General features: G+C 33.6%; 2 protein-coding genes across 3 annotated transcripts; both read left to right on the top strand.

Moving 5' to 3' along the window:
• The first annotated feature begins 4,439 nt into the window (after positions 1 to 4,439).
• LOC132612741 (uncharacterized) lies at positions 4,440 to 4,928 on the top strand. Its single transcript, XM_060326838.1, has one exon. The coding sequence runs from the start codon at positions 4,440 to 4,442 to the stop codon at positions 4,926 to 4,928; it is 489 nt and encodes a 162-aa protein (XP_060182821.1).
• Positions 4,929 to 18,609: 13,681 nt separating this feature from the next.
• On the top strand, positions 18,610 to 23,688 carry LOC132615034 (basic leucine zipper 6). 2 transcript variants are annotated; one of them, XM_060329589.1, is made up of 5 exons: positions 18,610 to 18,902; positions 19,652 to 20,291; positions 21,868 to 21,943; positions 22,490 to 22,616; positions 23,247 to 23,688. In XM_060329589.1, exons 2-5 carry the CDS (start codon positions 19,777 to 19,779, stop codon positions 23,408 to 23,410), a joined length of 882 nt encoding a protein of 293 aa, XP_060185572.1. In that variant the 5' UTR covers positions 18,610 to 18,902; positions 19,652 to 19,776; the 3' UTR covers positions 23,411 to 23,688. The 2 variants fall into 2 exon arrangements, with proteins under 2 accessions (XP_060185572.1, XP_060185573.1); XM_060329590.1 differs by lacking the exon at positions 18,610 to 18,902 and having other exon boundaries at positions 18,910 to 20,291.
• The last annotated feature ends 510 nt before the right edge of the window (positions 23,689 to 24,198 follow it).

Below are 24,198 nucleotides of genomic sequence, written 5' to 3'. Positions count from 1 at the left end.
AAAAGAACAAGAACTCAAACATATGTATACAACTCAAAATTGCATTCATCATCCAATACACGAATTTGATCAAATAGATTCAGAATCAGAATTATCAATATCAGAATCTTCAGAATCAAAATTATCCATATCAGAAATTTCGAAATCAGAATTTTCGAAATTGGAATGTTCAAAATCAGAAACAGAAGCCCGATTCTTGCTAAAGTTGTTTGAAGAACTTTTCTTCCCTATATATTTGTAGTATAAATCAACAAATGGCAACAAAAATTGATTCGGAGGTGTATCCCTATTTTGAACTCTACTAAACCTAATAAGTTTTTTGAAAATTTACGGGTGTACTACGAAAGTTTATTGTGAGAGATTCTTGTAGTGGGAGTTCTAATTGAATGATTTTAGGAGAAAAAATGGTGAGAGTTGAAATGGAGAGAGAATGAGAAACTGGAGAGAAGAAATGACAGAAACTATCGTATAAAGAAAACAAACGTGGAGAGAGAATGAAAAGGTGGGAGCTATTTTTTCTCAAAAAATTATGGGTCATGGTGTGCTAAACTATTTGACCCAAAACATGTATATTGGCCTTTTTGTGCCAACTTATTAAAGATTGGCTAATATATGCCAATTAAGTCTAACACTTAGCACACTGTGCCAAATTATAGGGGAATAACACTTTTCGTCTGTTAATTATTAAAGGGAAAAGGGTAAAAAATGTCCCTCTACTTTGGGAAAAGGGCTAAAAATATCCTCCGAACTGATTTTGGGTCAAAAATACCCTTCCCGTCATTAAAGTTTTCAAATATACCCCTGTCTTAATGGAAATCTGCAACATAACTCGATTTCATTTCTAAACCCGCTCCGTTTAAAACCGACTCAACCCATATGTGACCAACTTGTCCCCGAGTCCTACATCTGGAGCCACTAGGCATAGGAGCGGGCAACTCATATGCGTTTTCTATTTAGATAGGTAGGTTTTAAATGTAGTGAGTTTAAAAATGAAATCGGGTTATGTTGCGGATTTCCGTTAAGACAGGGGTATATTTGAAAACTTTAATGACGGGAGGGGAATTTTTTACTCAAAATCAGTTCGGAGGATATTTTTAGCCCTTTTCCCAAAGTAGAGGGGCATTTTTTACCCTTTTCCCATTATTAAAATCCTTATTTTAATTCTTATGATATCTAACTAAGCATATTTAAATCTTTTATTGCATGAAAATATGCATTTTTGATCCATTTTTTTGTGAATAATGACAAATTGTTGAAGTATTATTGTTTTACCGTTTTATTATCGTATGTTATGTTAAACTTGTATTATTATTCCATATTTGAAGGGTGACGTACTCACGTACACTAAAAATAATCTAAACATAACATATTTTCAATGTAAAAAGATCGAAAACAAATATCTTTAATTGATTGAAGGTTAAATATGACATGTCATGTATCACAAGAATCAAAGTAAGAATTTAATCATAATTGAGGGACGAAAATATTATTATTCCATCCAAATTTTTAAAATTATTTAATTTGTATTAATGTCGATAAGATTCAGACAAAAAAAATTGCATGTTGCATCTATGAATTATAGCTTCAGCTATTACAGTAAAAAAAAAGGTGGTGGGTTCTCTTAGCTAGTCTTTTTTATTATTCTTCTTTGTCTATGAATATCACTTTTGTTGCTAGACAAAAATTCGAAGAAATTTTTAAGCATAAGCTCATAATGAAGAAAATTTGTGTTTGTCAATGCATTTCACTCTAAAAAGTAAAGCATAAATAAAGTTACATAAATTTCCTCGTAAAAGGGTTCGTCATTTTAACGTGCAAATAATTGATGACAAGTAAATTTGAGTTTGAACTTCAGGCATAAATACAAAAAGTCCAGAGATAAATATCTTAATAACTTTAAACGTGAATCAACTTTAGACATTTCTTATGATGTCTATCGATTGATATTTTGATTACTTATTTCTTTTATTTCCCCTCTTCAGTTCCCATCTTATTGTCTAAGGAACATCAATCAAATCCACACAAATTTAAAATTCAAACAAGAAATCAACGGTATTTGTACGGAATGAACGCATGAATAGTCTGGGAATTTGGTTATTCATATTTAATAAATCTAAGAATCTATTTGAATGGAATAATCACAAATATGTGGTTGCTCATCATACTTAAAATGGGGACTTCGGTATCTTTTATTGTTTCCTTACACTGGAATCTTTAAACATGTGAAAAATGGAACGAAACTTCAAACAAAAACTTTCAATATTTTGTTTGAAGAATGGCTTTCTGTATGTCTAAAATTGTGAAACAGTTGAACTTACAAAAATTTATAAACCTAGGTTTATGCCTTAAATAGAATCCTACAATTAGTTATTTGTGCACTTACCCCCAGGGGCGAATTTCGGTGTTAAAAAAAAATCACGTGAACTCATGGTCACCCGATTAAACTCGGTATATTATATGTATATTTCTTATAATTCTTAAAATATATCAAATATTACCTTTTGGAACTCATGCTACAAAAGGCTTAGTAGCGCACTTGGTTCAAATTTAAGTTATTTACCTAGAAGTTCAAGGATCAATCCCCACTTAATGCATTTTTTCCCTCATTTTTTTAATAGTGAACCCATTTTCTAGAAATCCTAGATTCGCCTCTGCTTGCCCATGTGTATTTTGTGAGATTTGCGCAAATAAGATAGTTTTGCGACTTTTGTCTCCCCTTAGCACCACATAAATGTAATGGGATTTTGTTCTGTATTTTCAAGATCTATCCTTCTTTTTTTTTTTTTTTTTAATTTTAAAATATGATGTTTCTTTTTTATTCAAAATTGGTGATTTTTCCTATTTGGTATTGGGATATTTTAACAAGGTTGAAGGCGGAGGTGGTGGCTATAAAGGAAAAGGGTGTTGGCAATCACAGTGGTTAACATGATTTATTGAGAACGGTTGCATGGCAGGGGGTATACATCTGTGTATATCTATGGATATACACATATATATATGCGTAGAATACATAGCATATAACGAATATACGTGGATATACACATGGATATATATATATATATATATATATATATATATATATATATATATATATATATATATATATATATATATGGATACAAAGTATATCCATGTACATTTGTGTATATCTCTGGAGTTAACTGTATTTATCTGGCGATGTTCAACTCTGGATTTTGAGTTCAAACCAATTCAAATTATTTCCAATCTTTCTAAAAAATTTGAATGTAACATTGTCTAGGTATTTCCAACGAATTCCAACCATGCTGATTCAAGAACAATTACTAGAAAAAATTTAGGTTTCGAATTGAAGCGTCAAATTAGTTTTTAATATAGTGTTCTCTGCAAACAAATGCTATTATACAGTGGCTGTGTTTACATCAATTTTTCTATTTTTTATTTTCTGTAAGCAGTAAAACAACGGAGCAGCAAAACAAAGAAAACCAGGTTAGTCCAACAAACAAGTTTTCAGGCCTTTTATCTGAATTAATATTGTAAAAATATAATCACAAGTTCCATAACTAAAGTAGCAATCCTTAATTTCAGCTTTCTACACATTTTTTTGCTCATATTTGAAGTTTGTTTATCTTAGAATTAGGTAATGCTTGCATTCTGCACTGTCTATATAAGGTCCAAGTTCAACAACGGCTAAACTTTCCTAAATTTCTCTCCATAATTGATGAGTCCTGTTGACCGAGGCCCAATTCATACATGCAAGTCCTAGGCCCAAGTCTCCATTGACTCGGATCCAACTTAAAGATTGGCTGATACACACTTTAGTCCCTTTAGTTGTTTTAAATGTTGTATATAAAAGGCTGATCAGAACATTCTAGACAGGGGGTAATATTCATTTTCTCATTCTCTACACAGATAATGAAAGTTTTTCCATCTCTTTTCTCTCTCAACCTTTAGGGTTTTCTTTACTTCATCTTCTGCATTTATGGTTCGATATTAACATTGTAACATGGTATCAGAGCAGGTTTTTCGAGATCTCCTTGTTCCCCTCTATCAAACGATCTTACCCTGGAAGTTTATTTTCGATATTTTCATTGACCCAGTAGCTTAAATCGATTTTTTTTGCCATTTTTGGCTTATGCAATCTTCTCCAGATGTTTGTAAACATTTTCATCCTTGTTCCGTTCAATATTGGTTGAATTTTGAGTGTCGGTGGTGCTTTGTTCGAGCAAATCGCATCTAGGGTTTCTGTTCGAGAGGAATCGAAAAAATTTGGGGATAAAAATTGACTTTCAAGGCCTTGCTTCTTCGGGTTGCGAAGAAGGGCGGTAAACTAACACTATTTCATTTCTATATGTGTACCAGTTGATTGTAGTTGCATTTTCTGTTTGTGATCCTCTGAATTTTCGTGTTGTTACCTGCTATTTGTGACTGTCAAATATTGTATCTTCATTAGTCAAGTCGTTATGGCTACATCTACTGCATCTTCGACCCAAGGATTTGAGGAATTCAACATACCATCTACTCATCCTTTCTATGTTCATCCGTCTGATAGTCCGGGTATTCATCTAGTTTCTCCTAAGTTTGATGGAAATGGATTTGTAGTATGGAGGAAAAATATGCTTACTGCCTTATCTGCAAAAAATAAGTTAGGAATGATAACTGGTACTAGTAATGCTGCTAAACCAGCAGCTGATTCACCTTATTACCCCTTCTGGGAGAGGTGTAACGATATGGTAATTGCTTGGATAACCAATTCCCTCTCCACAGACATAGCAACTAGTGTAATGGGTTTTGATACAGCTAAAGACATTTGGACTGATATAACTGAAAGATTTGGGCAATCAAATGGTTCTAAGTACATTCAACTACAAAGGGAGCTTAGTTCTACTTCCCAAGGGGCCTCGAGCATTGCTTCCTACTTCACCAGATTGGGGCCCTATGGGATGAATTAAACACTGCTTATGTTGGGCCTGTGTGCACCTGTGGTGCACTGCCCAAGTTTATTGAGGAACAAAAACTTTTTCAATTCCTCAGTGGCCTAAATGAATCATATTCTACCTGTAAGTCAAACATCCTCATGATGAATAACCTACCCTCACTTAGTAAGACTTATTCCATGCTTCAACATGATGAGAGGCAAAAAGAAACTTCTGCTCCAATCCCCAATTTTTCAAGTGATTCAGCTTCTTTCCATGTGGGTTCTACTCAACACTCAGGCTCTTTTCATAGAGGATCCAATTCCCCACAGTATCCAAATAGTAAAAATTTCACTCAAAGGGTCCAATTTGACTACAACTCTAAGAGGCTTGTTACAACCAGTCCCCATCAGTTTGAATCAAAGAGATCTGCTCCATATGCTCCAATCAGCCCAAATAATCTCTACTGTAAGTACTGCAAAAGGTCTGGACATGTTATTGAGAAGTGTTTCAGACTTCATGGGTACCCTCCGGATTTTAAGTTCACTAAGAACAAGAGGGCTGCTTCCTGTGTTCAGACTGAGGGTTTATCTCCAGAACTTGGTAACTCTGACTCAAGCTTTGAATCTGTTGTTCATGGTTTTTCCAAAACTCAATATCAGCACCTCATGACTCTATTCCACAACAACCATATCTCCTCTGCTCAATCAGAACACTCTTCCCATGACAACACAGGTTATGCCAGTTTTGCAGGTGTGTACAACCATCCTAAAGTTAACTCTGTTGTCTTTCATGCATCTGTAGTGTCAAATTTAGGAATAAATCCTTGGATTATTGATTCCGGTGCCACTAACCACATGACACCACATAAACACCTTCTACACAACCTCACACCTCTAATTTCTCCTTTCCTAATTATACTACCTAACGGATATAAAGTGAAAGTTATATCAACAGGATCCTTGCACCTTAGACCAGATATGATTCTTCATCATGTACTATTGGTTCCATCCTTTCATTTTAATCTCATCTCTGTCCATAGATTACTTACTCAATTTAATTGTAATGCTCTTTTTACCAAAACCAATTGCACTTTACAGGGCCTTTCTCTGAAGAGGCAGTTGGTAATTGGTAAAGCTGCAAATGGCCTATACTTCATGAACTCTCCTGCCAGTCAGTCACCTGTTGCTTCTTTTACTTCTGTAGACTCTACTTTCCATTGTAATATTCCTCACTCTCCTGGTTCTTCTATTCCTACTACTTGTAATTCTGATGTTGTTGTTAATAAGACTGACCTGTTTTGGCATCAAAGATTAGGACACATGCCTTTTAATAGAATGAAATCAATACCTTTTCTCTCTGATAAACTTTCCCCTAAACAGCTGTTCCTATGTGATATTTGCCCTCAAGCCAGACAACAAAGATTGCCCTTTCAACATAGCACAACTCACACCTCTGTACCTTTTCAACTTGTGCATATTGACATATGGGGTCCTTATAACACCCAAACATACAATGGTCATAAATATTTTTTAACATTGGTTGATGATTTTTCAAGAGTTACATGGACTCATTTACTATCTTCCAAATCCAATGCTATCTCTGTATTAAAGGCTTTCACAGTAATGGTCAAAGTACATTTTCAGTCTCATGTTCAAACATTTAGGTCAGACAATGCTTATGAATTAGGTAGTGGTTCAGAAATTCAACAATTTTTCTCTGACAATGGCATATTTCATCAAACCACCATTCCTCATACCCCACAACAAAATGGCATAGTAGAAAGGAAACACAAACACCTTCTTGAGGTTTCTAGAGCACTTCTTTTCCAATCCAAACTTCCTTTAAAGTACTAGGGTGACTGTGTACTCACAGCCACCTACCTCATCAACAGGTTTCCTTCTCCAATTCTACATCATGTTTCTCCATTTGAAAAACTTCATGGTACTTCCCCTAGTTATGATCACCTTAGATCTTTTGGCTGTTTTTGTTATGCTTCCACTCCTAAACTAGGTAGAGGAAAATTTCAACCTAGGTCTATTGCTAGCATTTTTCTGGGTTATCCTTTTGGCAAAAAGGGGTACAAACTCTTAAATTTGACCACCCATTCCATTTTTTATTCCAGGGATGTGGTATTTCATGAACATCTATTCCCTTATCCTCACTCTTCCCCCACTGTTTTTCCACCTCCTCCACCTGATTTCTCAGATTTCCCTTCTCCTTCTTTGGAAAATTCTGCTCCTGCTCCTCCTAATTCTCCACCTCTTCTTCCGGATCCAACTTCTCCACCTCCTATTCTTCCTGAACATGTACCTATCCCCCCTCCTCTTTCTCCTCCTTTACCAACAAGGCAGAGTTCTAGACGATCTCACCTACCCTCTCATCTTGCTGACTATGTCTGTTACTCTGTCTTTCCTGCCTCCACACCCCTTCCTGTCAATTCCAAGGTTTCCAATGCTACTCTACATATGCATGAGCCTCAGTTTTACCAACAGGCTGTTTCCAATCCTGCTTGGCAAGAGGCAATGCTATAAGAATTTCAGGCTCTTGAGGCTAATAATACTTGGGACATTGTTCCCCTCCCTTCTCACAAGAAAGTTATCCCATGCAAATGGGTTTATAAGATCAAGCAAAAATCTGATGGCTCTATCGAAAGGTATAAGGCTAGACTTGTCATCCGAGGTGATACTCAAAAGGAGGGTATTGATTACACTGAAACCTTTTCTCCGGTTGTTAAACTCACCACTGTTAAGTGTCTCTTGTCACTTGCTATTAAGAGAAACTGGACAATTTTTCAACTTGATGTCGACAATGCTTTCCTCCATGGTGATCTCCATGAGGATGTATACATGAAAATACCTCCTGGACTTCAAGTATCTTCTGTCTCTGCTTCTTCCCCATCTCCTTTGGTATGCAAGCTCAAGAAGTCTCTTTATGGCCTCAAACAGGCTTCTCGACAGTGGTTTTCCAAATTGTCTGAAGCACTGTTGTCTCGGGGCTACATTCCCAGCAAAAATGATTATTCTTTATTTACAAAGGTCTCTGGTGATACTTTGGTGGTTTTGGTGGTATATGTTGATGATATCTTGTTAGCTGGTAGTGACATAGCTGAAATGAACAGCTTGAAACCATTTTTGGATTCCCAGTTCAAAATCAAAGACTTGGGTCTAATTCATTACTTCCTTGGTTTAGAAATTCTATCCCATCCATCTGGCTACCTTATGAACCAACAAAAATACACTGTTGACTTATTGGAGGAATTCAAATGCTCTCAGTTTTCTCCAGTTGCTACACCTTTGGATGGTTCTGTGAAATTGTCTCCGGATTTAGGTGACCTCCTACCTGACCCAACCATCTATAGGAGGCTTGTTGGCAAACTGAATTTCCTCCAACATACTCGGCCTGATTTATCTTTTTCGGTGCAACATCTCAGTCAGTTCCTTGCAAGTCCCAGGGTTCCTCATATGATGGCTGCTATACATGTTCTAAGATATCTTTTGAATGCACCTGATCAGGGTATTTTGCTATCTTCATCTCCTGATTTTTCCTTGGCTGCTTTCTCTGACTCTGATTGGGCTGCCTGTTCTGTCTCTAGAAGGTCTGTCACTGGGTTTTATGTGACTTTGGGTGGTTCCCCCATTTCGTGGAAAAGTAAGAAACAACCAACTGTATCCCTTTCGTCAGCCGAGGCTGAATACAGAGCTTTACGCAAGGTTGTTGCTGAGATATCTTGGCTGGTCAGGCTACTTGCAGACCTTGGCCTTCATGTTTCAGACCCTGTTCCTATATTTTGTGATAGCCAAGCTGCTTTACACATTGCCAAGAACCCCGTTTTCCATGAGCGCACCAAACACATCGAAATAGACTGCCATTATGTGCGTGATTGTTTGCAGTCTGCTCTCATTTCTCTACATTTTGTACGCAGCTCTGATCAGTTGGCAGATATTATGACGAAGATGCTGCCTGACCCTCTTCATCACTCTATGTTGCGCAAGCTTGGAGTGTTTGCACCCTCCAGCTTGAGGGGGGTATTGACCGAGGCCCAATTCATACATGCAAGTCCCAGGCCCAAGTCTCCATTGACCCGGATCCAACTTAAAGATTGGCTGATACACACTTTAGTCCCTTTAGTTGTTTTAAATGTTGTATATAAAAGGCTGATCAGAACATTCTAGACAGGGGGTAATATTCATTTTCTCATTCTCTACACAGATAATGAAAGTTTTTCCATCTCTTTTCTCTCTCAACCTTTAGGGTTTTCTTTACTTCATCTTCTGCATTTATGGTTCGATCTTGACATTGTAACAAGTCCACCCTTCGTAAATGAATTTAAAAGCAAAAAAGTATGTTTTCTCCTATATTTCTAATTAAGTGCTTGTTTGACCAAGCTTCTAAACATTGTTTACTTTTATTAAATAGTTGTTCTTAAAAAATATGTTTTGAGATAAGCAGCCTGTGTTTGGTCTATTCATTTAAGAAGTGCTTCGCTTTTTAGTACATTTGATGAATTGCATGTCTTTGGCATGTCTTTCTAAAAAGTGCTTTGAAGTGTCAAATAACGAGAAAGGATGTATTAAGATTCATTTTAATTAGAACTCGTTGACCTCTCAAAAGCATGACCGAACAGGCTATAAACATCAATGTCATTTCTATAGGTTCGTTGCTTGATATGTAGCTAACAAGTTTTTTTTTTTTTATTCTAATAAATCCTATTATGATTGTTATACAAAATCACGAGTCCTTAAGGCATAAAAACTTGTGCTCGTCAGCATTGTAGCAAAACGAAACAGTGCATGATATAGATCTTTTAAGTAAAAACTTTTAGTACCAATTATTTACGGTTTAATTTGTTATTATTAAGGTTAAGCCATTTCGACATTATCTTTTTGTTTTTGTTTCTAAATAAGATTCAATAACTATTTGATTATACATTATAGTCAATTCTTTTCCTTGAGCTGAGGATTTATTAGAAATAACATCTCTATCTTTCAAGATAAGAGTAAGGTCTGCGTACACACTATACCTCAAACCCTACTTGTAAAACTACACAAGACATGTTGTTGTTGTCATCCTCAATTTATTACTCAAACTTGATAATCAAACAAAGAGGGTGATTTTTACCCCTGATAATCAAATAAAAATAGCAAGGTCTAAATTCGAACCAAAGGTGTCATGTGCCTACTTTTCTTTTCCTTCTGTCTCTCTCTTCCCATTTTTGAGTCTTCAGCTCTATATTTTTTAATTTAAAAAATGTAAATCCATGTCAATAAATATCTCTACAAACTATCTGCTTAAGCAAGAAAGCCAATAAACAACTGAAGAGTTAATTAACAAATTGGATTAAAAATATAGAAGAAGTTGACAACTTGCAATAGAAAATGAAGCAACTTGAATTAGCACATTCGCCAACCAACCAAATCACACATATAGTTGAATGAATATGCCAAACTTTCAGCAGCCCTATTAGGAACAAGACAAAAGTATTTGGTATAAAATAACCTAACATTACATTCAAATAAATAAGGCTTAATACCTAGATGGACCCTTAAACTTGACATGTTTTGTAAGATAGCCATATAAACTTATAAGGTGACCAGATAGACACTTAAACTTACTCAAAGTGTATTTTTCAAGTTTTTCAGTTGTTTTGAAAACAAAAACTATATTTTTCAAACACTCACAATTTTCATGGCCAAACAAGCCCTAAATATATCACAAAATATTTTTTTTTAAAATGCAAAAATAAGGCAAACGCATATACATGAGACTATAAATGTGCACTTAAACCAATAAATACTCGCTAATCGCAATTTTGCAGCTTTCAATTAACTCAGTTTTTTTTTTACACTTGAATAATTAAAAAATAATAACTTTAACCAATAAAAATCCTTAAAAAAAGAAATTTCAAATTAAGAAATTTCTTTTTTTTTAAGGATTTTCTTCTCGGCTTTACAGTTTTCTTAATTTGAAATTTCTTTTACACTTGAAATACTGAACTTAGAAATTTCTTAATTTGAAATTTCTTTTTTTAAGGATTTTTATTGGTTAAAGTTATTGTTTTTTAATTATTCAAGTGTAAAAAAAAACTGAGTTAATTGAAAGCTGCAAAATTGCGATTAGCGAGTATTTATTGGTTTAAGTGCACATTTATAGTCTCATGTATATGCGTTTGCCTTATTTTTGCATTTTAAAAAAAATATTTTGTGATATATTTAGGGCTTGTTTGGCCATGAAAATTGTGAGTGTTTGAAAAATATAGTTTTTGTTTTCAAAACAACTGAAAAACTTGAAAAATACACTTTGAGTAAGTTTAAGTGTCTATCTGGTCACCTTATAAGTTTATATGGCTATCTTACAAAACATGTCAAGTTTAAGGGTCCATCTAGGTATTAAGCCTTCAAATAATATATGAAAGTACATCAAGCTATTTCAAATGTGCAACATATGAAATCACTATTCATTATCTTCCAATTAAATAATATATAAATAACAACAGCCCCACCCTCTCAAAACCCCACACTTTTACTTCAAGTTGTGTTATGATAAAACTGATAAAGAGATATTTTTAGCTATTAGTATATAGCATGTGGAAGCTCCACAAGGAAGTGTCTACAAAATCTAGTACTATGTTGATTCAATTTTTAGTTAGAAGAAAATATAATATATTACCTTCTAGATCTTGATTTCATGATGGTGTTTAGGTAATAGCATAACCAAATATCGACTTATAACTAGTGCTTTGAATAGACAAAATTGTTGCAGTGTAAGAAATCATTACATATACTTCTCTAAAAATGTCTAGAAAACATAAGAATCTTTAGAGGGGTCTAAAAAAGCATGCCAAGTAAAGTTGTCACTTCATGAAAATTTGTTGCTTTCACATGTCTAAGTAAAGCCTTAAACAAGTGCTTTGCTTTCTTGTCAAGGTATATCACAATATTGTTGATGGAGGCAAGTAAATAGTTTTTGATAAAACGTTTGACCTAATACCAGATGAAGCATAAGTGCGGCAAAATTTTGAAATTCGCAATTTATAATTTATTTAATAAATGAAGCCTGAGAATATGCGATATTAAGGAATACAAATTGATTTGCAAACATATTCTCAAATTGTAGATTTGGGATTGATGAAGAGAGATTTAAGGAGTCAAGGGTTAAGTAATTTTTTTTTTTTTTTTGCTAATGATGATATTAATTAAATAAGGAATCTTCCCACGATTACACATAAATCAATGGACGAGTGTCGAACCTTTTGATGTTGAGCTCACCCAGTAAAAGAGATAAGAACATCATTAAGGAATTTATTATCTATTCTATATACTAGCAAACTATGCCCGTGCAATGTACGGGGCCCAACATGATTAATTTAGTTAGTTTTTATGGTTTGTATATTTTGCAAACGATAATGCGATTCTCCTTAGTGAGTCTTTATATATTTTTTTTCTTCTTATTTTTCCCCTTAATTTCTCAATTGTTGTTAAAATTTGTCTTATTTTGGTTATGTCCGCCTCTTTTTATATTTAGTAAGTTGACAATTCAAATATCTTACATGTCATGTTTATAATCACAAGATTCAGAAGATATTTTATTATATTATACATACTTTTAATTTAGAACCACAAGATTTGAAAGTCTATCTTTATTTCTTAAACTCCGTGTCTAGTCAAACGCAGACATTTAAATTGAGATAGAGGGAGTATATGCCAAATGAAGCAAATGAAAGGACAATTGAGACACTGCGGACCTGTGAGGACATAAAAAGTAAACACAAAAGAGGTAGAATTAATGTTCAACTTCTGAAATATACACATGTTAGTCCCTGCTTAGAGTACAATTTCAGTTGCTTTTTGTACAACTTATTGTTGCTGTGTTCGTCCACCTTGGGCGTTTATATCTAATAGAAATATAACAAAAAAAAAATATAGAATAGAAAAATAGACATATATTTTTAGTAATGTAGCCAAATAATATGGGACGGAAGGGAGTACTTCATTTATTAATTTTTAAAGAACGTGAAAAGTCAAGTATAATAATGTGACCAAGTAATATGAGATGAAGGTCTTTATTTCTTAAACTATGTATCTAGTCAAACGCAGACACTTAAATTGGGATAGAGGGAGTATATGTCAAATGAAGGAAATGAAAGGACAATTAAGACACTGTGGACCCCTGGGGACTTAACAAGTAATATGGGACGAAGGGAGTGCTTCATTTATTAATTCTTAAAGAATGTGAAAAGTCAAGTAATGTGGCCAAGTAATATGGGACGGAGGGAGTACTTCCTTTATTAATTCTTAAAGAACGTGAAAAGTCAAAAGTGAATAAGTAAAAGTGCACGGAGAAAATAAATATGTCGGAGAATTAAAATTAAAGTGCATACATGTATACATGAAAAGAGAATAAATATTCAGCAAGAACGTGAAAAGTCAAAAGTGAACAAGTAAAAGCGCATGGAGAAAATAAATATGTTTCGGAGAATTAAAATTGAAGTGCGCACGTGTATACGTGAGAAGAGAATAAATATTCAGTGCTATGACGACATATGTCCACGTGAGATTTATTAATTCTTAAAGAACGTGAAAAGTCAAAAGTAAACAAGTAAAAGTGCACGGAGAATTAAAATTGAATTGCATACGTCTATACATGAGAAGAGAATAAATGTTTAGCAAGAACGTGAAAAGTCAAAAGTGAACAAGTAAATGTGCACGGAGGAAATAAATGTGTTGGAGAATTAAAATTGAAGTGCATACATCTATACATGAAAAAGGAATAAATATTAAGTACTATGACATATGTCCACATGGGATAAAAATGTAATTGGTTAAAGTGTACAAGTTATATAACTTTTGGTACAAGCATTCATTGTGCGTACAATTTATAAAGCTTTTGGTACAATAAGGTATTGCGGTGTTGGTTAATTCTTAAAGAACGTGAAAAGTCAAAAGTGAACAAGTAAAAGCGCACGGAGGAAATAAATTTGTGTAGGAGAATTAAAATTGAACTGCATACGTCTATACATGAGAAGAGAATAAATATTCAACAAGAGCGTGAAAAGTCAAAAGTGAACAAGTAAATGTGCATGGAGGAAATAAATGTGTGGGAGAATTAAAATTGAAGTGCATACGTCTATACATGAGAAGGAAATAAATATTAAGTACTATGGCATATGTCCACGTGAGATAAAAAATAAGTTGGGTAAAGTGTACAAATTATATAGCTTTTGGTAGAAACATTCATTGTGTACAATTTGTAAAGCTGTTGATACAAGCATTTGATGCAGTGTTCGCACCCCCTTAGCCGCTTATATATATTAGAAATACATTAAAAAAAAAAAGTAACATTACGTACAATGTGATTTTTTGATCTCCGTGAGTCCCAAAGACGTCTTTTAAAATATTGGTTTTGAAAAATTGACAATACTACTCTCTCTGGTACAAAATTATTGAGATTTTAAGATTGAGTACATGGATTAAGAAATTCACTAACTCCTAAAAATTAAGAGAGGTTTTGACTTATATACCCTTTAATTATGATTCTCTTGTCTTTTAAGGATGACATAATTACTATAGGGATATGAAAATGTGTCAAGGGAAAATTTGAAAAAGAGAACTAAATACTTTCTTAGTTTTGTGAAACATCAATTATTTTGGACCAACTTTTAGAGGCTAAAACCTCAATTATTTTGAACCGGAGGAAGTAAAATGCAAGCAAAAAATATCTAGATTAATCTCTTTCTTAGAAACCGGCTTATCAAAAGGGGCCTGCCAATTCATTCTTAAACTGTGTGTAAAAAATATATATACACACTAGTATAAATCCTTCCATTCTCATTAACATGCTCTCTTTTAACTTCAAGGTCATGTTCTTTATTATTCTCAATCAATCTATATACATCGGTATATACAGTAGTATAAAATTTATGCAAAAGTTATTGAATTCATGTGAATCTGTAATTTATAATTAGCTAGTTCCAAACTCAGCATATAAGCACTAAGGAAGACATATAATTACGGCGGGAAAACAACAAATGAATTTTTTTTTTTTTTTTTTAATAAAAGTCCACTAGGCTTTTGGCCTAGGGCTAATTTTATAAATTTTATCAAAAAAATCTAGAAGTTTGTACAACTCTAGCCAAAAGGCTAATGAAAATACAAAATTTAAACTAATGATCAAATTGAGACTTATAACTTGTCTTAATTTGATATTACAAATTGTTAAAAAATTACTAATAGAATGAAATTTGAAATAATTGCTCCATAAAGAACTTCTGTTTCTATATCTCACATGCTCTATATTTGGCCCTCTATATGCACCAAGGCAGTACATTTTCTAACTAATGACCAGTTCTCAATAGGATGAGCATCCCGGGGTGCTAATACCACCAACTAAGAAACAACCACTAAATAGAAACTGTATGCCCATGTGTACTCAAGAGGTCTGTTGTGTTCCATGTGCTCAATCATTTGGAGCAGTAATTCCACTTCATGTCATTTGTCAAAAGTGCCTCCAACCAGTTGCAATTTATGCTGGTAAAACTTCTCAACATCCTGATTACACTGTGTTTCACTGCTTGTTGGTATTCCTTCAGTGTGGTTGTTCTGTGGTACCTGTTGAATTAAAATCTTCCATTTATGTTAGTTTGTGTATCTGCAACCATTAGCAAACAGTTAGTGTAAACCAAATCCTTCCCATTCTCCTCCCAAAGGATTTGAGTGTGCTCAACCATTAGTGAAAATATGATTGACGTGACAAATACTTTATTACTAGTACTAGTACTAATTAAAATCAACTTGGTTAACTAAACCAAAAATTACTGCACTTTGGAAGATTAGTGGACATGCAGGCTTTAAAAAATATTATTGGAGTTGTGGTCCCTTTCATCATCTCAAGTCTCTCGCACCACTAAATGCATATGTTTTACGCTAAGGGTCAATAATCTCTTTAGAAAAAAAAATATCTAAGCATAATTTTAAGAATCTTCCCTGATATTTTATGTCTTTGTTTCCTTCCTCAAACATAATAATACATAATAGACAATGTTTAGCTATCATTGCAAAATAAAAGACTCTTTTTGAGGCATGAATCACATGGAAGAGAAGATCTTCAGCTTCACCATCACAGGCGCCAGATTCAACATTTAATTTTGATGAGTTCAATCTTTATGTTCTTAATACTGAACTCGCCACATTGTTTAAATTATATAATTAGAATTTAATTTTATTAAAATTTTACTGATTCTTAACTTAGATATTTGAGTTCTGTATCAAAATGCTAAATTTGACGGAACTCATAAAATTATGTTTGAAAATAATGATCATAGAAGCGGTCAAGTGTCTACAGTTTGATTCATTCATTCATGATTATGATTATGTAATACAGTGATATTGATGATAATGATCTTAGAATTGTTTTTATCTTATCAGAATTATTTGGTGTCTTCTTTTCCGTCCTTTAAATTCCCTTTGTCATGGAGAATATATTCCTTAATTCTTACAATGAGGCAATAATTGAGGAGACAGTTCTTGAATCACTTTTCTGCTATCATTTTAGCGTCATCCATGTCCAAAAGGATATGTAATGTGATTTAGAGAATGAATTTCAATTCATCTAACTTATTTTCTATCAATTTTTTCAAGTTATCACTTATCAACACGTACTTGGTGTAACCATTTACAAACAAATAATTTTTAAATGATCTTATTATTTAAGTATTAATTTGTACCTTGTTAGATATGACTAACTACTACATAATTTCATTGTATTGGGCAATAGTACTATTTTCTGCAAAAGTAGAAACAACGAAAGATGATTGATCTGGATGCTCTCAAAAGCTTCCATAATTGCTCTATGCTTTGCAAATAATATTTATAGCTGTTTAACTTTAATTACTTTTGATTTGACCAAATTTTTTATTGTGTTATTTCTAATATTTTTATAAATTATAATCTTTAAAATAAAATTCCTAATTCTCCCATTTTCATCTTTTATCATATTTTCAATGAAAATGTTTTTAAATTTATATTTTTGATAAATAGCAATAAAGACATATGGTCATTTTAACAGAAAAGTAAATATTAAGACGTTTTACCAGACATGCTAACTTATTATTACAAGTTTCAACCTTTCCATACAAGTAAAATCTAACATTTCAAAATGTTTATTTATAAAATTAGTATTGACACTTTGAAATTTATTTTTCAAGACTTGATAGTTGATACTTATCAGATATATAGTACTTTTATAGCATGCTTGGCCAAAATTTTAAAATCTACTTATTTTAAAAAGTGCTTTTTATCAAAAGTACTTTTCGAAAATAAATAAATATTTTTTGAGAATAATTGTTTGTATTTGGCTAATCAATTTCAAAAGCGCTTTCATTAATATTAGACTAGTAATTTATATTTCGTCAATGTTCTAAAAGTGCTTCTTTTTCATAACTGTTTTGATTTGCTGCATTTGAGCCAAGGGTATCCCAGCCCGGAAACAACTTTTCTATATCCACGAGGTAGGGGTAAGGTCTGCATACACTCTATCCTCTCCAGACTTCACTTGTGGATTACACTGGATATGTTGTTGTTGTTGTTGTTAGCTTTTACTACGGTTCAAAAACACTTATTTTGTTCCTAAAGTTAGGCCAAACTCATCAAATCTCTAAAATAAGTATTTTGTTGAAAAAATAAATATTTTTCACTTCTTAAAAACTTAGACAAACAAGCTACTAGGGGTGGGCATGGTATGGTATATACCGATTACCATAACGAAACTGAATTTTTTTATACCGTGGTTTTGGTATTATGGTATTTGGTATGCATTTTTAAAAAGTTCAGTATTTATAAATAATATACTGAAATACCGAATACCATACCAAAGTATATTGTTACATATACAAGTCATATATATTAATATTTTAATACTAACAAATATATAAACAAGTATTAGTACAAAATTAATTGTTTAAACGTTGGAATTTTGATTAATCTATGTTAATTGAAATGCCCTTTTGTGTAATTGATTTACGAAGGGGATTAATTGTGCTTCTTTTGAATATATTTACATGTGTAAGGTGTTTGTACAATATAATTGAGACGTTTCTTGAATAGCTGAAGTTGTAATTATCTATTATATAAGTATATGTAGGTCGAAGTCGAACAAATTATGGTTACCGATTACTATACCGAAAAATACCGAACCATACAGAATTAATTTGGTATGGTAATGGTATAGTATTTTTAAAAATCGAAAATCGGAATTATCGTACCGAACTTTTCAATACCTTACCATACCGTACCATGCCCACCCCTACAAACTACTACTCCTTCTGTCCCCAAGTTAAATGTCTTAGTTTGAATAAGTTCTAGTTTTAAGAAATAAGAGATACTTTTGAATCTTGTGGCCCTAAATTAAATATATGTATAATGAACTAAAATGTCCTTTAAATCTTGTGGTTATGAAACATACATATAAGATGTTTGAATTGTCAACTTACTAAATATAAAGAGAGATACTCTTTCTGAAACAGACTAAAAAGAAAAGTAAAATACTTAAATTGGGACGGAGGGAATATTAATTAGCTAGGGCCCTGGAAATGCAGTTTATTTGGGAGAGAAGATAGGAAAAAAAAAAGAAAAAAAAAAGGAAGAAAGGAAAATGGCAAAAGAAAGGCAAAGTGAAAAATTTATAGTTTATACGCAACGTAGAAAAAGTGAAGATGAGCTGTGAACAACTCAAAGCTACACTGCTACCAAATAGTAGTAGTAGTACTACTACTACATAACAATCTCTCATTAACATTTTGTTCATTGATAAAATGGGAATTTGAGTATTAATGGGGCTGTGGACTATATGTTATTCAATCCATATCTAATTACTAAAAAGTCATCAACTTGCTACTAGTACTACTTATTAACATTGCCATTTGCATTTGCATAAACACTCAAAGCTCTTCTCTTTTTCTTTTTTCTCACTCTCTTCGAGAAAAAAAAAAAAAAAAACCACCAAGAAAGAACTAAGGTATGCCTAGAATATATCTCAAGAATTCAAGATACAATTTTTTTGTGGGGTTTTTAGTTTTGTCAAGTTGTAAAATTTTTATGTGCACTTCTTTATTCCTTTGGCAATGTGTTATTTTTGTTGTTCAAGAATTTGAGTCAAAGTGAAGTAGAATCTTGAGGGTTTAGTGTTTGTTGTTAAGTTATGAAAACTCAATTATCATGTCATTGTGTTTAATCAATGGAGAATTTAGATTGTGTAGTTTGCCTTTTCTTGCTTTTTTTTTTTTCTTCTCTATTTTCATGTTACTTGCATAATTCATCCTTTTCTGCATTTTGGGTACTTTTTAGTTTCTTGGTTTGCTATTTCATCAAGGTGTTTAATGGATGTTTTCAAAGTGAACTTATATCTCTATTCTTTTTTACATCATCATTTTTTGCTCCCTTTGGCTTGTGTTTTAATTTTGGAAATAAAATAGGCTCATTGTTTTAGTATGATTTTTCCAATGAACTTAATAATCCTTTTTAGCAATAATTCTGTATTATGAAAAAAACATGGGAACAAATTCAGATTCTCAAATGTCATAAGCTATTTATGTATTTCCATCTATTGATTTTCTTTCCAAGACATGAATACCAACTGTAAAATTTTATACTTTTGCTTGATTTTATACATTCATGGAATTTTTGATTTATATTTTAATAGTACTACCTTTTTTCTTACAAAAATGTAATTTTTCTAATTTTCATGCTCTATAAAACTTTTTGTAGAAATTAGGTAATAAGATGGTGGCAGAAACATGGGAGAAAGACTTGGTGTGTTAGATTCTGTTGTGAAGGAGTTAAAAAGAAAATCATAAAAGCTTTGATAGGGTCACCTAGTATTTAAGTTCACCATGTCAAGGCAAGCTCATCTTCCGCCTCGCTGCCCGTTTCAGAAGAAACCGTTAACTTGCCTGGTTCAACATAACCCGTTGCCTCCTCGACATGATAAATCTATTTCGCAAAGCTCTATCGGAGAGGAGCAGCCTGTTTGGCTTGATGAGTTGTTGAATGAACCGGACTCGAATTCCAGTGGCATAATGCATAGGAGATCAGCTAGTGATTCTTTGACTCTTGTGTCATTGGAAGGCTTTGATAAGTTTGACGAAACTGAATCAAATGCATCTTGTGAATCGGATAGTAGTTCAAAGACTAATTGTATCTATGGTCCTAATTCGCCCCGTGGAAAGAGCAATATAGCATTTGAAGAAAATGCTATAGTTTCAGCATTATCAGAATATGTTTCTCCAAACCCTTTACAATATTTAGATAGGTGTGTTTCTGTGTCTGGAGCTGCACGATCGGAGTTGGTGGGCAATGCTTCTGGTGGAGCTGATGATGTCGGCGCTGAGGCAAAGTCGATGAAACGGTTAGATTCTAGACTCTTATGCTTATTTCCAAGATTATTCATCATTACTTGGTGATTGATTATCTACATATGCTTTTCACTTGTTAATTGTGTCCATATTCCAAAATCAGTGGGTAATTATGCACTTAAAGGGCTCATCCAACTTCCAAAATCAGCAAATGGAAAGAGAAATTCCGAAAACTCAGAAGAGCTTCCTTTTTCTGTTTTATAAAGGATGTTGCCTTCGAGTTGCATGAGAATTAGGTATAAAATCTCAATTTGAAAATGTTAGCTTTGTGAGACAAGTGGTTCCTGGATGTTTCCTTCCTCTTAAAAAGTGATGCCATATTGGTTCTATATCATATGAAAACTTTCCACTTTACTTCTCAAACGGTTGAAATGCTTCTAACCCGTTTAGTTAAATCTCTTGCATTATTGGAAATTGCTGTGCCTGTTAGTTCTTCTACACCAAATCTTATCTGGAGGTGTTAGGTGCTGAAACGAACGTGTTCAATATTTCAAAAACGGTCTTGGCAAACTCTTCTCAGTGGAATGGAAATGTGCCGAAACGTTTTGCATCAGTCTCTCTCAATCCCTTTGAACGTGCAACTAATCTCTCTTTGCTCAATTCTTGTTCATTGGTTGATCCAAGTCAGTGAATCTCACTTGCAAAGTTTAACTGTTAGTAGTTAAATCATCTATGCTACAAACCCATTGAGAACTGCCCTGTCACTTATCATTCTTTAAGCCCAAAATTGCACATGTTCCTAATTACTACTGCTACTCAAGATAGGGTTAACACTTTAATTTTCTGGGGTGTGCCTGGATTATTGAAAAACAGTATCTTACAAAGTTCATGACCAACTGTATCCTAACATACTTGTAGATAACAGATAAGATTATATTTCAAAAGATAACAGACAGTGTTATCAAAGGCGCGCTTAAGCCATGAAGCGAGGCTCAAAACATGTTGAGCGCTTCGCCTCGCTTTATGTGCGCTTCAGTGTCACATCAAGGCTCTAAGACATACCTTTCCTTGCCAATGAGCCTCTCTTGAAGAGGTGACACTAGATGATTGATATTTCACTTTATCGTATTATTTTTACAATTTCTTTGTCCATATATTTGTTATTCATGCTTATTATTATCAATCTTGGACTAAACATATATATATTTGTATTTTGTACCATTGCGCTTTTTTTCATTAAAGCCCACGCTTTATTTGCACTTTGCGCTTAAAGCCCCAACTGACCTTAGAGCTTTTTTGCGCTTTTCGCTTTTGATAACACTGATAACAAATGATATTGCTATGATGTTCTATTATCTTTATTCTATCGATTATTCCCTATTATTTCCTGTCAAACGTTTCTTAGAAGTTGTCGCAGATATTTTTCTTTTTAAATTATTCCCAATCTTTATTTAATATTAATTACTAAAGTCTCTTGTACTAATAAAATTGCAAACATGCATGGAGTGAGCTCTTGTTCGATATTATTTTAAAGTCTGTCACGTATCAGGAGAATTTATGTCATTCTGAGATGATTATTTTCTCGAGAAGAGTATAACATTTGACAACTATTATGGAATTTGTACACAGGCATCCTGGACAGCGGTCAAGAGTCCGTAAACTCCAATATATCGCTGAACTAGAGAGAACTGTCAATACATATGAGGTACTTGCTACTAACTTACTACAATTTGACTTTTCCCAAAGGATTCTTTTACAGAATAATTCATGTTGCAGATAAAGTTTGAGCCTCATATATAACAGCATAGATTAAAGAACTGCAGAGGCAAATGTTCCAGTTTTCTACTTTTGTTATAAAAGTGAAGTTTCCATCGCGACAAGTCAATTGTTGATTAATCACATTCGGATTGACTTGAGCCAAGACCATGTTAAAAAATGAATGCTTGTGCTGATTCTCTATGTCTGCGACAGTTTTTAAATCCTAAAGTTAATGCCATACTGTTCAAAACGGAACCATCCTTGGTGACCTGAATGCTATATCAAATAGTTTCATAATAATTGATGTTGTTTAACTCTTAGCTGAAAACATTTCTGTGTAGGTTAGAGACTGTTCAAATCACAATAATCTTTAGTATCCTGAATGTCATACAAAATAGTTTCTAACCGAGCAGTCCTACTTTTGCAAGTGACACAGTATTTGGTGTTGCAGATAAAGTAATATGTGCTCAACCTTGTTCGTTTTTCAATACAGGCTATAGAGTCAGATTTAGCTGCCAAAGTGGCTTCTCTGCTTCAGCAACGTGTTACTTTATCTATAGAAAATAGAGAGCTAAAGCAACAGATGCTCAGACTTCAGCAAGAAAAAGTCATTGTTGATGGTGAGTTGTATACCTTTAGATCAATCAATCCATAATGCTTTATTCGATAGAGAGTTCAAGTAGCTACTTAACTGCTGGTGTTTTTCCTTTTTCTTTCCTTTTTTCCTCCTTTTGGGGGACAACATAACTATGGGAGTTAGTCACCCCCGTTATTGTGAAGATCAACCAAGTAACTGCTTCGCATTCATCTTATTTTCTTTCTTATTTGCCTCAACTGTTTGCGTAGTAGTAACATTCATATTTTCAAAAGTTCCAACTTTTCTTTATCTGCCCATTCTGACATTGGAAGCAAAAAATCATATCCAAGACTATGGAGGAATATGTTACAGCTGCCGTGATTCAAAATTTCTATTTGTAGTCCATTGCAATTCTGAGCTAGTTTAATTGTATTAGTCAATCTATAGCTTCTTAGATTGATCTACCGGTCATATTCCTTTTTCTTTTATATCATTTGTGCATTCAAACTTTTTCTTGGTTCGTCCCTCCACAACACCACCCTCCAAAAAAAAATAAAAAAAAATGAGGGTTGATTGCAGACATCCTCGATGACATAGTAGTTTAAACAGACTGGTGAAGCAAACGGCTATTTGAATAAGCTGACTTTATATTTGTTCTGAAACTCTATTGCAGCCCAGTACAGGTCATTGAGGAAAGAATTGGAAAGATTGAAATATTTAGCACGTTCTCTCAATGGTAAGCTGAACACAAACTTCAGGCTGAGTGCTGCTGCTGAGATGACTGGTTCAGACGCGGCTTGGCAGATGCTGGACTTTGGAAAGCTGGATCTCAACTAAAAGGAAGTCGATCTCGTTGGACACCTTTTCTTCATGACAATATCCTGCAGAATGACGTTGGTGAAACTCCGTCCGACTCCGTCCGACTCAGCCTGTAAATCCTCTTTAGAATGTAGTATTAGCTTTTAGGATTTAGATAATAACGGCCGATATGCTGTCTTAACATTTTGATGACTTGACGATATTAACATGCATGTTAAAAAACTTGGCAGGCTGTTTTTTAATCCATCCATGTCCTCCACATCCCTATCTTAAAAGAAAAAAGAACGTTATGTGGATCTTAAATTGTCAGTAGCCCATCCTTATTTTAATGTGCAAATTATGAATATGTCAGAATTGTCAGCAGCCCCCCACCCCCATCCCCAAAAAAGAATCTATGTCGTGATTTTTCCATTGAATGCAATCTTGGCTAAGCAATTACCATATTGACTATGTACAAACTCAAGGGAGTTAATTTAGGTAGAAGAAACTTGGTACTTCCATGGTAGGCTCGTGGATCAAATCTGTTTTCCCCAAGGAGAGACAAATAAAAGTGCGACCTACTAAACCATCGGCTATGGTGGGATAGTAAGTACCCCTCCCTTCTTCATCAGTGTTTGTGGTCGAGCCCTTAGAATAGTCGTCTTTGGTACAAGTCGGTAGGGAACGGTCCCAATTGGCACGCATATGGATTAGTCATTGTCCCAAGCAGGGACTAAACACCAAGTGGAAAAAAAGAAGAAGTAAATGCCTTAAATTTTAATGATCGCACAGTTTTGCGAGTTTCATACCTAAACTATTAGGTGTTG

Source organism: Lycium barbarum, chromosome 10, assembly GCF_019175385.1.
Source record: "Lycium barbarum isolate Lr01 chromosome 10, ASM1917538v2, whole genome shotgun sequence".
Taxonomy (NCBI): Eukaryota; Viridiplantae; Streptophyta; class Magnoliopsida; order Solanales; family Solanaceae; genus Lycium; species Lycium barbarum.
This window is presented reverse-complemented; position numbering and strand designations above follow the sequence as displayed.

Coding starts and splice junctions, on each gene's coding strand:
- LOC132612741 (XM_060326838.1), top strand. CDS start 4,440: ATGGCTACATCTACTGCATCTTCGACCCAAGGATTTGAGGAATTCAAC.
- LOC132615034 (XM_060329589.1), top strand. CDS start 19,777: ATGTCAAGGCAAGCTCATCTTCCGCCTCGCTGCCCGTTTCAGAAGAAA. Junction 21,944..22,489: donor GAACTGTCAATACATATGAG/GTACTTGCTACT, acceptor TTTTCAATACAG/GCTATAGAGTCAGATTTAGC. Junction 22,617..23,246: donor AGAAAAAGTCATTGTTGATG/GTGAGTTGTATA, acceptor ACTCTATTGCAG/CCCAGTACAGGTCATTGAGG.